The sequence below is a fragment of the Schistocerca americana genome, chromosome 6 (assembly GCF_021461395.2).
Source record: "Schistocerca americana isolate TAMUIC-IGC-003095 chromosome 6, iqSchAmer2.1, whole genome shotgun sequence".
In the NCBI taxonomy this organism is placed as follows: domain Eukaryota; kingdom Metazoa; phylum Arthropoda; class Insecta; order Orthoptera; family Acrididae; genus Schistocerca; species Schistocerca americana.
In genome coordinates, this window is record NC_060124.1 from 88,559,124 (window position 1) to 88,574,239 (window position 15,116).

Consider the following 15,116-nt stretch of genomic DNA (forward strand, 5'->3'; position numbering starts at 1 on the left):
CAACAACAACAATCTTTACTGCTTGTCTGAACAAACCGAATGAATGCGAGTATACTACTTCTATCTGTGCTAACTGTGGAATTCACCTGAATTCTAACTGCTTAACTGACTCATGGGCAGTGTACTTTGCCTTATATTTTCTCATGGGGGCCACACCTTTCTGCCCAGCCATTGCCAGTGGCATCACCTCAAATGAGCTTACTTATGATCATATGTTGTCAGGGCCCACACAACCAGTGCCCTGCCGTGCCCTGTGGTATCCTCATTTGAGTCCACGTGAGTTCCACATTGACAACCAACAGTGCCCCAGGCAACACATTTCCTGTGGTATCTTCTTCATATTCTCAAGCAAGATTGTTTGTCCTGTCTTCTGCTCATTTACCTTTTAGGCATTTCATTGTTCATCTCCAGAACACCCCTATCAATCCCTTTGGTATGTCTGTAGCAATTATTGCCCTTTCTGAAGGTGCTGTTTGTTCCCTGGATTTTTAATTAATACACTGGATCTTCTTATTTAGGTAGCGTGAAGAACAGTTACCAGCAAGCTCTTTGATACTACAATTTTTTATTGTGTTGTTATATTGCAGGTTATGTTCCAGTGGAAAACTCCTCTAACATAGTATTTGGACAGTATATTTCTTAGCTTTCCTGCAAAGATGTTTGTATGCCACAACTTTACAGACCTAGTTGTAGTTTCTACACAGGTTGATCAGTTGCTCACCATTCCTGTTGGTTCTCTTATGAGCTGGGTACTTTCTGACACTACTTTTGAACCTTGCCTCCATCCCACCTGGGCAATGAGGTCCACACTTGTGGATAATTTTATGATGTTTAGTAAATGTATCCAGTTTTTCTTTTCATTCATTCCAGAGATTTCCTAGTTTTCCAAAATCCTTGCCATTTATGTAATAGGTGGGGGCATGGAAGTTAACAATTTTATAAGATTTGCATAATGTCATCAAAGGTGCCCATACCTATGGGCAAAGCATATTCTTGTGTATGTTAATGGCAGCTCACAGTGCAGTGTAGTTTTCAGTTTTACTGTACTTTTGAACTGCATACTTAAACAATTGGTCTTTTTACAAATATTTGATAGTTACTGTGGAATTCTTATTTCCACAGCCTTGGAATACTAAATTGCAATATACCACTGTTCTGTCTCCTAATGGTACTTTTTACAGTCTCATGGTCAGAGTGAGAATGCTTTTAATTCTGTGATATATTATTAGCAGTCATTAAATGTTTACCCCTTTTGTTTAGCGGCTGCGTTATTTTAAAAAGCACAATGTCTACTGTTCAAAGTTTTATCACATTTATTCCTAGAAAATATTTTTTTGCAGGCTGTGTGGTAATTCCAGTTAATTTTATCTTCATGCTGATGTATGAAATTGTGCACATAAAATTCTCAGATTCTTAACACACTAGCTGTGTAATCCAAAATTTAATGCCAGCAACAGAAAATTTTTTGAGCTTAATATATATGCATTCAAAGAAAGAATAATTAAGTGTAAAGGTTCTATGAATATTAATGCAGGCATATTCTTCATACTTTCAATAACTGCATACTAATGACCATGAAAACAACTGTTGGTGCATTCTTGTCAACTTGTGACTAAACATTAATTTTTCAGCAATATTATAACACTATTCTTAAGTTATTATACAGTAATACAACTGTTGCAGATATGGACAGATGAGAAACTGAAGTGGAATAAAACAGAATGGGGTGGACTCCATGAGCTACATTTAGCTGATCATGAAATTTGGCAGCCAGATATTATCCTTTACAACAGGTAAATAGAAATGATAATGAAATAAGAAAAGAACAGTTCACATAGCTTTCCAATAAAAAGTTCATGGAAGAAGAAATTTTGTAATTTCTGCCATATCATAGTTCTCATAACAGCATTAAGCACTCACATATTTATTTTGAAACTATCTGATTTCTTCTAGTTTGCAAACATATAAGAAATTATGTGACATTTTCCTTTAATTTGTTCATTTTTAAGCATTTTCATGCAACTGACATTATTATACACTGAAGTGCCAAAGAAACTGGTATAGGCATGCATATTCAAATACAGAGATATGTAAAGAGGTAGATTATGGCACTGCAGTTGTCAATGCCTATATAATGCAGCAAGTGTCTGGTGCAGTTGTTAGATTGGGTACTGCTGCTACAATGGCAGGCTATCAATATTTAAGTTAGTTTGAATGTGGTGTTATAGTTGGCACACGAGCGATGGGACACAGCGTCTCTGAGGTAGTGTGATGTGGGGGATTTTCCCATTCATGAGTGTGCTGTGAATATCAGGAATTCGGTAAAACATGAAATCTCCAACATTGCTGCAGCTGGGAAAAGATCCTGCAAGAACATGACCAACGACAACTGAGGAGAATTGTTCCACATGCCAGAAGTGCAACCCTTCCACAAATTGCTGCAGATTTCATTGCTGGACTTTCAACAAGTTTCAGTGTGCTAACCACTCAACGAAACATCATCAATATGGGCTTTTGGAGCCAAAGGCCCACTCTTGTATCCTTGGTGACTGCACAACACAAAGATTTACGCCTTGCCTGGGCCCATCAACACTAAAATTGGACTGTTGATGATTGGAAACATGTTGCCTGGTCAGACGAGTATTGTTTCAAATTGTATCAAGCAGATGGATGTGTACTGGTGTGGAGACAACCTTATGAATCCATGGACCCATCATGTCAGCAGAGAACTGTTCAACCTGGTGGTGGCTCTCAAATGGTGTGGGGCATGTGCAGTTGGAGTGATATGGGACCCCTGATACACCTAGATATGACCCTGATGGATGACACGTATGTATGCATCCTGTCTGATCACCTGTATCCATTCATCTCCGTTGTGGATTCCGACAGACTTGGGAAACTCCAGCAGGGCAATACAACAGAGTGGCTCCAGGAACACTGTTCTGAGTTTAAACACTTCCGTCAGCCACCATTCTCCCCAGATAAGAACATTATTAAGCATATCTGGGCTGCGTTGCATTATGCTGTTCAGAAGAGATCTCCAGCCCCTTATACTCTTACAGATTTATGGATAGCCCTGCAGGATTCATGGTGCCAACTCCCTCCAGGACTACTTCAAACATTAGTCAAGTCCATGTCATGTCTTGTTGCGGCACTTCTGCATGCTCGTAGGAGCCCTTCACAATATTAGGCAAGTGTACCAGTTTCTTTGGCTCTTCATTGTATATGCATCTGTGTACAAGGCACTGTTCCAACTAGGGACACAAGGAAACACAATGCCATAAAAGAAATACAAATTTATCAGGTCACAGAGTGACAACAACAAGAGTACAATGCCAACAGAGTCACAGAGAGACAATAACAAGAATACAGAGCAGATAGTGACACATCTCTGAACTATTAACAACTGAGAGGCCGGATACTCCTGTACAGCCTTATAAATATGTTGTCTCCATCTGGTATCACTAGCTTTGTGCTGCATTTGCATGGGAATCCAGATGACAGTGGTAACTGATGGTGTGGCCCCTGGTCAGCATGCACTATGCTTGCCATAGTGGCCTGACTTGTGTCTAAGGTAGGTGTAGTAGTAGGTGGCAGGTTACTACACTCCTCTTTCCTTGTGGGGAAAGGGCCATGTGTCACTGTTCAGAATACTGTTACTGCAGAGACATACGTTGTGTCTTTGGAGGTGTCAGGGGTGGCAGCCAAATGTGTGAGAAGTTCCCGATCCTCCTGGGCATCACATATTAGATGAAAGTGATTGGGACAAGAGCATTCCTGTGGGCTCCTGGGTGACTGGTGGACAGGACCGATGACAGGGGGAAGAAACCATCTGGACTTCAGAGTCCATGATGAGGGGCATCACCCAAGGGTGACAATTGCTGAATGAAGAGAAGGGGCTCTGATGAAGGGGAACTGGCTTCCATTCCTGCTGATGGCAGCAACTGCTCCGAGCAGTGGGTGGAGCACTAGTCACGGGAAGCAAACCCACTGGTGGTGTTGATGGAGCATCGATTACCAGGGAAGGTGGGCATAATGAGGCCTACCCAACCCCAAGAGCAGCAAGGGCCAATGAAGAACAAAGCATTGGGCCCATCACCCAAGGAGGGGGCCCTGCATCCATACAACTGGTTCTAGTGGCATGCCTTGAGTTAATCTGCAGTACAAAACATGAAGGCAAGATGAGCACACTGGCTTTGGATGGCAGCTGGAATTGAGTGAGGATGTTGTCCAAAATCCATGGCCCAGACAGCCGTGCTGGACAGAAATGTTGACAAAATTGGTACCACTGGGGACGTCCTTTTGGGGCAGCAGGAGGTTGAGCAGTATCCGTGGCTGATGGCTGTGCAGGAGCTTGGTGAGACTCGTGGTCCCTACGAATGCCATTATTTATGATCCAAAAAAAGTGAGAGCATCCTGAGCTGAGAAAATCTTCAGCTTATTTGTGCATCGGTGTCTTAAATATTTGGACAAAGCGTTCTGTCTCACCATTTGACTGTGGATGAAGGAAGGCACCAAGATGTGGTGAATGCCATTGTATGTACAAAAGTTCTTGAAAGACTATACCACGAACTGATGACTACTGTCCAAGATCAGGGTGCAAGGCAAGCCTTCTAAAGAGAAAATCTTTGACAGGGCCTTGACAGCTGTTGGAAATTGGACAATGAATGACTTAAGGAAAATGAAGAAAAGTATCAGTTGCTAATAACCAGAAGGTGTCTAAAAAGGGACCAGAGAAATCGCGTGGACTCTTTCCCAATGCTATGTAGGGGCCTGGGAATGGCAAAAAAACATTGTGTGGTGCTGCCTGGTGACCTGAACACTTGCGGCAACCCATGACAGAGTGTTCCACTTCCCAATCAGTGCCCAGCCAAAACACATGACAGCATGCCAGGAGTTTTGTGTGAGAGGCCTCCAGTGACTGATACGATTAGCAGATGACTTCCCACTGCAGTCACTGGAACCATGATGCTGGGAGTGAACCCTTCCAGTGACAAGAGAATAATGCTATCCAAGAGGGAGAGATGATGGTGCAATACGTAATAATTCTGAAGCAAGTTTGATACCCCACCCAGCAGACAGTCGGCCCACCCATGCTGTATCATGTGTGTGACCTGATGGAGAGCCAGATCCTCTGCCACAGCAGGAGCAACATGGGAACTGATTGTGGGAAAGCTATCCGTGCTGGCTCCATCTGGTGTCATTGACTTCATGCTGTATGAATGTGGCAGTCCAGGTGACAGTGCTGCTCTTGGGAGCTGCCTTGGGTATCTGTGGGTGCCCCATTTGAATGTCAGTGCATATTATGCTTGTCACAAGCACTATGCTTGTCATAGTGGCCTGACTTGCATCAGCAGTAGGTGTAGTAGCCAGCAGGTTACTACAGACACCTGCACATGATAAGGCAGCCATGTTTACAACATATATTGATGTTAAATAGTTATTGGCAACATTTGGAATAAACGTTAAGTATAAATGCATAATGCAGATGGTAAAGTACATTGCTAGAAAATACACAATATGCATATCCAAAAACAAACAGCACAATGCAAGACAAGACTATATGTTATTTATGGTTGTGTCTGTCTGTGACTCTTGTGGTGCACAGCAATCTATCCTGTGCATATTAGTTAGAATTTTACCTACAGCTTCTTATAGAGGATGCCACTTTTGTCACATGATCTAGACAGCTGGTGTAAGAGAAAGCACTACCTTTCTCAAATTTAGCATCCTCAGTTTTATTTTCTCCTATCTGTTTATTTTTTCATATCCTTTTACAAACTTCTTAAATGATGGTCATAAAATTACATAGATGATAATGTCTCCAAGCTACTTTGTTTTTCTTTACTATAAATTTATCTCTTTATGTTAAACTTACTTACAATACCTTCTATACTGGATTTGATTTGGACTTTCCATGGAAAGGCCTGCTTGCATCCATTACATTTTCATATACTTGTCTCATCACCACAATGTGATGAATTAAAAACAAGATGATAAAAGATAAAACTACATTTAATTATCGTAACAAAAAATAATGAAATGACAGCACCATTGCTATGGTAAGATCAACCATAATTAATTTTATCTTGCAGAGTCAATACGGAAAATTAAGCACCAAGCTCCAGTACACTGTGGCATTTACAGTACTACTACATGTATTCTGTAACAATGAAAATAATCAGTTTTAGACATAATGTAGGCTAATTGGATGGATAAAAAAAAAATCTACTCACCAAGTCATAGCAGGAGAACACACACATAAAAAGAGGTTTGAGTTATGCAGCCTTTTGGAGCCAGTGACTCCTTCTTCTGGCAGAAGGGTTGAAGGAGACGGAATAGGAGTGAAGGGAAAGGACTGGAGACGTTTAGGAAAGGAGTAGAGTTAAGGAAAGTCACACAGAATCCTGAGCCAGGGGAGACTTAGTGAATGGGATGAGATGGAAAGACTTTTCTGAACTCTACCCCTTTTCCTAAACCTGTCCAGTCCTTTTCCTTCATCCCTCTTTCTTCCCCTGCAACTCTTCGGACAGGAAAAGGAGACACTGACACTGAAAGCTTACATAAGTAAAACCTTTTTTATGTGTGTTTTCTCCTATCAGTGTTTGGTGAGTAGATTTTTAATATGTAATCTGTGTATCACCGTGAGACAGAATAGTTGTCCAGCACTTACCCTCTGGAGTCGATATTATTAGTACTGTCAATATACGCATACAAAAGTACACCAAATTATCCTGACTTTCAGAACTAGGTTGGTCATGCATAATTGCATAGTACATATTGATACAGGGAAAGACACTTGTCAACTATACATATGGTACAGGGATAAAATTTAGTTGTATTATTCATAGTTGCTAATCACACAAACTCTTAATATTAATAAGGACAGAAGCTGTTTGTTTACCACTGAATTAATATCAAAGACTACTTACTTTCCAGTAACACGTGTGTTTAACTTACTGATGAAGAGCTATAAAAGGTGTAATAGCCATAAGAAAATTTTGCATCAATTTTAAAGTGAAAAATAACACAAAATCTGTGATTTTTGGCAACATAAAGTGAAATCAATGGTTCTCCCACAATGTCATGAAATTTAGCACTTTTCCACATTCCTGTGTAAAAATATTGTAAATATGGGGGCAACAATTTACTAATATTGATAACTGATAGTTGCTGAATGCTGAAATTGGGTTTTGAGTTTTTTCTCCACTCTGAGTGTCTGTTGTTGTTGAGTTGGTGTTGGTGGCAGTGGTCTTCAGTATGAAGGCTGGTTTGATGAAAGTCTTTGAGCAACCCTATCCTGCACCAGCCTCATCATCTCTGAATATCTACTGAAACCTACATTCATTTTCATTTGAATCTGCTTGCTTTAATCATCCATTTGTATCTCTCTCTACAATTTTCACTCTCTCCCCCTCACTTTGCTATCCCTCCTCCCCTTCTCCTCCCCCCTCCCTTCCACACATACATGCTTTCCTCCATTACCGAACAGATGATTCTTTCATGCGTCAGGGTGTGTCCTATCAATCAATCAATCAATCAATCCCACCTTTTAGTCAAATTGTGCCACATTTTTTCTACAATTTGATCCTGCACCTTCTAATTGGTTACTCAATCTAGCCACCTAATCTTCAGCAATCTTCTGTAGCACAACATTTCAAAAGGCTCTATTCACTTCTTGCCTGAACTGCATATCATCCACATTTTACTTGTGTACAATACCACATTCCAGACAAATACCTTCAGAAAAGATCTCCTGACACTTAAATTTACCTTAGATGTTAACAATGTCCACTTTCTAAAACTGCATTTCATGCTATAGACAGTCTACATGTTACATTTTCTTTAATACGATCATTGTCAGTTTTTTTCTGCCAAGATAGCAAACTTTTAGTGTCTAACAACAATAGAAATTCATGGCAGAAGCAGTATATAAAATAAGCGAAAGGCAACCACTCACCTATAGCAGATTGATGTGTGGAGCACAGAAGCACACAACAAAAAACAATATTCACCCCTGTGAATGCTGTTTTCTGCTAAGGGTTTCTGTGCTCCACGCATTGATCCACTGTAGTTGAATGGTTGTCTTTCCTTGTTTTATGTAAACTTTTATTGTCTCATTTCCTAATCTAATTCCTTCTGTGTCACTTGATTTAATTCAACTACAGTGTGTTTTTCTCGTTTTACTTTTGTTGACATTCGTCTGATAACCTCTTATTGAGATGCCATTCATTCCCTTCAATCGCTCTTTCAAGACCTTTGTTGTCTCTGACAGTATTACAATTTCTTTGGCAAACATCAATTTTTTTTTGTTTTATCTCCTTGAACTTTAATTCCCTCACAAATTTTCCCTTGGTTTCTTTTACTGCTGAGCCAATGTACAGATGTAACATCAATGGGGATGGCTACAACCCCATATCGCCCTTTTCAACCACTGTCCCCTTTCATGTCCTTGAATCTTATAATTGCAGTCTGGTTTCTGCCTGCTACTTTCAGAATTTACAAGTGTGTGTTCCAGTCAACAGTGTGGAAAGCTTCTCTAAACCTACAGTAGCTATAGACATAGGTTTGACTTTCTTCAGTCTCTCTTCTAAGGTAAATTGTAGGGTCAGTGTTGCCTAGTGTGTTCCTTCCTTTCTCTGGAACTCAAACTTACCTTCTGGGAGGTCACCTTCTATCATTTCTTCAATTCTTCTGTAAATAATTTGTGTCACTATATAACAAGCATGACTTATGAATTTGATAGTTTGGTAATGTTGATGCCTGTCAGCACCTCTCTTCTTTGGAAATGGGTTTATTATATTCTTCCTGAAATGTGAGGGTATTTTGTCTGTCTCATATATCTTACATACCGTTTTGTCATGGCTGGCTCTCCCAAGGACCTCAGTAATTCTGAGAAAATGTCATCTACTCCAGAGGCATTGTTTCAACTTACGTCTTTCAGTGCTCTGTCAAATTCTTCTTGCAGTATCATATCTTCCACCTCATTTCATCTACTTCATTTCCTCTTTCTATAGTATTGCCTTCAAGTTTTTTCCCCTTATATAGCCATTCTAAATATTCCTTCCACTTTTCAGCTTGCCCTTCTTTGCATAGTACTGTTTTGCCATATGAGCTCCTGATATTCATACAACTTGTTCTCTTTGCTCCACAGTTTTCTTTAATTTTCCTATAGGCAGCATCTGTCTTTTCCCTAGTTATGCATGTTTCTACATCATTGCATTTCTCATTTTGCACTTCCTGTCAATCTCATTTTTAGATGTCTATATTCCTTTTTGCCTCTTGCTGCATTTTTATATTTTCTTCTTTGTCAGTTAGATTCAATATTTAATGTGTTATCCAAGTATTTCTTCTGAGTTTTGTCTTTTTGCCTATTTGATCCTCTACTGTCTTCAATATTTCATATTTCAAAGCTACCCATTCATCTTCTATTGCATTCATTTTCCTAGTTCCATTCAACCATTGTCTAATGCACCTTCTGAAACTCTCAGCTGCTTCTCATTCTTTCAATTTGTCCAGTTATCATCTCCTCAATTTCCTACCTTTTTTCAATGTCTTGATTTTTAATCTGCATTTCAATAGCAATAAATTACAATCAGAGTCCACATCTACCCCTAGAAACGTTTTGAAATTTAGAATCTGTTTGTCAAAACCTCTGTCTTCACATTATGCCATCAATATGAAACGTTCAAAATAAGACATGACGTCTTTATTAGGTCAGCAGCTATAATCATGCATAGACACACAAAATTTTTATGTCTTGGTCAGTGTTTTTGTAATATGAAACCATCCATTGTCTGCAGATGTCTTCCATGTATACAACATGCAGACAATGATTTTTAAAGCCAAGTGTTCACAATGAGTAAATTATACTCAGTGCAGAATTCTACTAGGTGACTTCCTCATTCATCCCTCTCCCCCAGACATTATTGTCCTACTATTTTTCCTTCTGTTGTCCCCCTATAAATTTCCAGTCCCCATCACATTTAAATTTTCATATCCCATAGTGATCTGGATAACTTGTTTTAACTTGTCTTATATTGTTTCAATATTTTCATCATTTGTGGTGCTGATTGGCATATAGACATATACTGTTGTGGTGGACATTGGTTTTGTGTTGGTCTTGGCTACAATAATGCATTCACTATGCAGTTCATTGTAGCTCACTAGTGTTCCTGTTTTCTTATTCACATAAGACCTTCTCTTGCATTATCCTTGTTGGATTTTGTATTTATAAACCCATACTCATCTGACCAGAAGTTGTGTTTTTCCTACCATTGCACTTAATTAAATCCTCCTATATCTAACTTCAGTGTGTCCATTTCCCCTTTTGAATTCTTTAGCCTCCCTACCCAATTAAGAGTTCTAGTATTCCATTTCCATATTGTAGAATATCAGTCTTGGTTTCCCTAATGGCCACAACCTCCTGAGTAGTCCTCGCATGGAGATCTGAACAGGGGACAATTATATCTCTGGAAGATTTTACACAGGAGGATGCCATCATCAGTAGCCATGCAGTAGAGTGACATGTCCTTACGAGAAATAATAGCTGCTTACTGTCAGTTATTCAAGCACCATCTTAGCAAGATTATCACAGTGTTAAGTGACAAACTCATTTACCGAAAAATAATAATGCTCCCATACACTGTTGAAACTGTTTCAAAAGAAAGCACTGTGAAAACTTTAAAGTTCTCTTTTGCAACATTATGACACCAGTATGACACTGCTTCACTATACTGTGAAAACAGCAGTCCACAGTCTAAATTTGAACATGGAATACAAACTTCCTTTAGTGCAACACCAGGCATTTGACAAAGGAAAACTCCCTTTAGGGCAACACCAGACATTTGACAAAGTGCACATATCTTGTTAATGCTGCTCTATCCTGTGCAAGTCTCTTCATTTATCATAACTACTGAAACCTACATCTTGAACATACTTACTGTATTTATCCTGTGGTCTACAATTTTTCACCCCCCCCCCCCCCCCCCTCACACACACACACACTCCCCTCTGGCATCTTATTGACAATTCCTGGATGACTCGGAATGTGTTCTATCAATTGATCCCTTATTTTAGTCACGATGGACATAAATTTCATTTCTATCCAGTTCATATTGGTTATCTAATTTAGAGTGCATGATGCAGGGTACTTTTCATAGCACCACATATTACGGTTTCTTCCCATTCCAATCAGATATGGAGAGCAGAGACAATGGTTGAGACATGAAATTGACAGCAGTGAGATTTATGGGAAAAATTTAAGTTATATCAAAAGAATAGGCTAATGGCAAATGGAGGTGGTGTATTTGTCATAGTAGACAAGAAACTCAAATTGAAGCTACATGCAAGATAATTGGGCAAATCTAAGTAGCAGGGGTGGGCATAAAATGGTAACTGGATCCTTCTTTTTCCCACCAGACTCATCTTCTGATGTAACTGAAAACCTTAGAGAAAACTCAGTTCACTTGTACATAAGTTCCCCAACAATATTGTAATCATTGGTGGAGACTTTAATCATACAACAATCAATTGGGACAATCATAGTTACTGGTAACTGTGATGAAACATCCTGTGAAATATTACTAAATGTCTTCTATGAAAACTACCTAGAACAGGTAATTCAGAAACCCACTCATGATTGAAATGTATTGGGTTTAATGGCAACAAATAGACCTGACCTCTTTGAGAATGTCCAAATCAAAACTGGTGTCAGTGCCTGTGATGTGGTTGGGGCAACAGTGATTACAGAAGCATAAAGGGCAACTGGGACATGTATAAAGATATATACATATATGCTCAGTAGAGTAGATAATACAGTAGTAGTGTCATATCTGAACAAGAAACTTGAAACATTCAGCACAGGGCAGGAGAATGTAGACAAACTATGGCCCATATTTAAAACAGTAGTTCACCATGCTTTGGATAGATATGTACCTAGTAGAACAGTTCATAATGGGAAGGGCCACTCCATAATATACAGTCACTGTAAAGAAACTTCTAAAGAGATAGAAACTAATGCATAATAGGTATAAAACAAAGCATAGGACTACAGATAGAGATATGCTGAATTAAATGCGTTTGGCTGTGAGCAATGCGAGAAGCCTTCAATGACTACTATTTCAGAATGTTGTCAAATGATCTTTCACAAAACCCAAAGAAAATCTGCTCATATGTAAAGGCTGTTAGTGGCACCAGAGTTAGTGTTCAGTCCCAAGCGAATGAGACAGGAAGTGAAACTGAGAGTATCAAAGCAAAAGCTGAAATGTTTAACTCCATTTACAGATGTTCCTTTACAAAGAAAACTCCAGGAGAAATGCCCCAATTTAATCCTCATGCCACTGATAAGGTGAGTGAAATAGATGTTAGTGTCAGTCGTGTTGAGGAACAGCTGAAAACAATTAAACTAGGTCCCATGGCCCAATAAAATCCCTATCAGGTTCTATACTGAATTTGCAATTGAGTTAACCCCTCTGTTGACTGAAATCTATCACAGATCTCTTGAACAAAAAAACTGTTCCCAGTAGTTGGAGAGAAGTGCACATTCGTTGTGCTTGTCCGAGAAAAAGTGTGAATTTTGCCGTGAAAAAGAAAAATTGTGACAGTTGTAAGGATGAAATTACAAAGCTCAGCGAACGGGTGTCTAGTTTACAATTTATTATCAGTTCCTTGAAGATGGATATCAAGAAACTTAAAGAAGAAAAAAGTGAACGGAACATGAAAAACTCGCGCCATGAAAGTACGAATATGTCGGAGAATTGGACGGAAGTGAAGTACAAAAGACGCAAACAGATAATACAAGATAAAGAAAACGGTGAAAGAAACATAAATATAGTGAACGAAAATTACTTTCAAGCACTTTCGACTACGGATTGTGAAAGTGAAGTTAACAGTGCGAGTGTACCATGTGGAAAACCAAACGACTTTGTGAATAAGGTAAAACATGGCATATTTCAGCAGCAGTTAAGTAAAAGATCATATGCGAAAGTGCTCACGAAAAATCTTCCACTGCTAAGCTGCTCTACTGAGACAATATCGACATGTGTTAGCAAACAAGACACAATAAATAGTGCCAAACAAGACTTCGCTTACTGCAAAGGTAGGCAGGAAACAGGCAATCTCGGAACAGCAAGTACCGGTAAAATTGAAGTGTATGCCGACAGCCAAGGACGAAATACAGCCGCTGAAGTTCGGCGTACAAGTAGTCAGAATTTTAGTTTTAACTGTACAATAAAACCAGGAGCAAAATTCAGTGCTGCTACGTCAATGAGTCAAGAAAAAATTTCCTCATTGAGCAAAAAGGACTTTTCTATCTTCCTGGCAGGATCAAATGATATAGCTAGGAACGAAAAAAACGATCTCTTAATATCGGTAAAAAGAAAACTGTATGAGCTGAGAGGAACAAATGTTATTGTTTTTTCAGTGCCACACCGTTACGACTTGATGGAATGGTCCTGCGTAAATAAAGAAATTGAAACTGCAAATAAAGAGATGCAAAATATTTGCAAGCGGTTTGAAAATGTAACATTTGTGAACATCAGCAACTTAGGGAAAAGATTTCACACAGCACATGGTTCCCACCTAAATGTACTTGGAAAAAAAGTAATAGTAACAAAAATTTTAGAGCTTGTAAATAAAATCTCAAATGTGCAGTGTGAAGGTAGAAAAGTCATACCTCTCATGGACAGGAAGTGTGTTTATCCGGTAGAATCCAATGTGAAATCTGATGTCAGTGAAGCTACACCCCTCCAAGACAAATGTGAAATTTTATTAATGCAAGTGAACACTCCAAATGTTAATAATTCACAGAAAGGCACAGCAGTTATAGAACAACAAACACCAGAAATAAGTGAAACAGCAGCAGCACCATCATTATCAGCAGAAGCAGCAACAGCAGCAGAACCAACAACGACTGGAGCAGCAACACAGCAATGCTTAAGGAGGAGCCAAAGGAAAAATACATCTGTGTCATTCAGTGATAATTTTTTATGGTTTCAAGCCAAGAAGAAAATAAAAATGTGAAAAACCAGCCTGCTAACTCACAGATAAGTCACAACAACATCCTATTTTTAAACATTCAGGGTCTTGAAAATAAAGTTGAAATTCTGGAGGAGTCATTGCCACAGAATAAGTATTCTTTCTTATGTCTATCAGAACATAGGCTTAAACCAGAACAAATACAATACTATGTACCAGAAGGTTATAAATATGGAAACAGTTTTTGCAGATCTCAGTACCGTAATGGTGGTACTGGTATCTATGTTTCAAATGAAATAGAGTGTAGAGAACTAGATCTTAGTTGGGCATGTGTAGAGAAACACTTTGAAATTACCGGGATCATATGTGATATGATGAAACTTATCATAGTATGTACCTACCATTCCCCTGACTCAGATGATAAAACTTTTTTAGATAATTTAGACAGTGTACTCTGCTACATAACGAAATGGAAACAGTATGTAACTGTAATTGGGGGAGACTTTAATTCAAGCTTTGATGTAACATGTAACAAACCCAGTGTAAATAAGTTACTGAATATACTAAGGCAGCACAACTTCCATCATGTAAATTCAGAACCAACAAGACTACAAGCGTGCTTGGATAAAGCTTTTGTCAACTGTGCTCGTGATATGTACTCCACCAAGGTAAAGGAATTTGTTTTCTCAGACCACTCCATGTTAACGGTAGAGTTAAGACATTTTATAAAAGGGGATGAGAGCAAGGCTGCACAAAAGTTAACAAAATCCAATACCTTAATATTAACAAAACACAATCTCATAAAACTAACACACCAGCTGAGCATAACAAACTGGGACAAATTATTTCAAAACTGTGATTCCAGTGCCCAAACAGTTTATGAAACATTCTACAATTACTTAACAGATATTTTAAAAGCCCATCTTGTTCAAAAGAAATACCATAAAACAAGAAAGGGTAAATTTTGGTACACCAAAGAACTGGAGAATCTAAAAAATAAGCTACTGCTGTTGAAGCGCCTTGCCAAAGTAAACAATTCTAATGAAATTAAGGATCTCGAAAAAATCACTAAGAAACAGTATAAGAAAGAGTTGCAATTGGCGAAACTAAGATACAACACAAATTTCATAAAAAATAGT

At 38.8% G+C, this 15,116-nt stretch overlaps 1 protein-coding gene across 3 annotated transcripts in view; it reads left to right on the forward strand.

Moving 5' to 3' along the window:
* The window catches only part of LOC124619472 (acetylcholine receptor subunit alpha-L1-like), a 179,802-nt gene that overhangs the window by 114,865 nt on the left and 49,821 nt on the right, over positions 1 to 15,116 (forward strand). For all 3 annotated transcript variants that reach the window (XM_047145876.1, XM_047145877.1, XM_047145878.1), the window contains one exon: positions 1,684 to 1,793. In XM_047145876.1, coding sequence (XP_047001832.1) covers positions 1,684 to 1,793 — 110 coding nt within the window. The remainder of the gene's footprint in view (positions 1 to 1,683; positions 1,794 to 15,116) is intronic.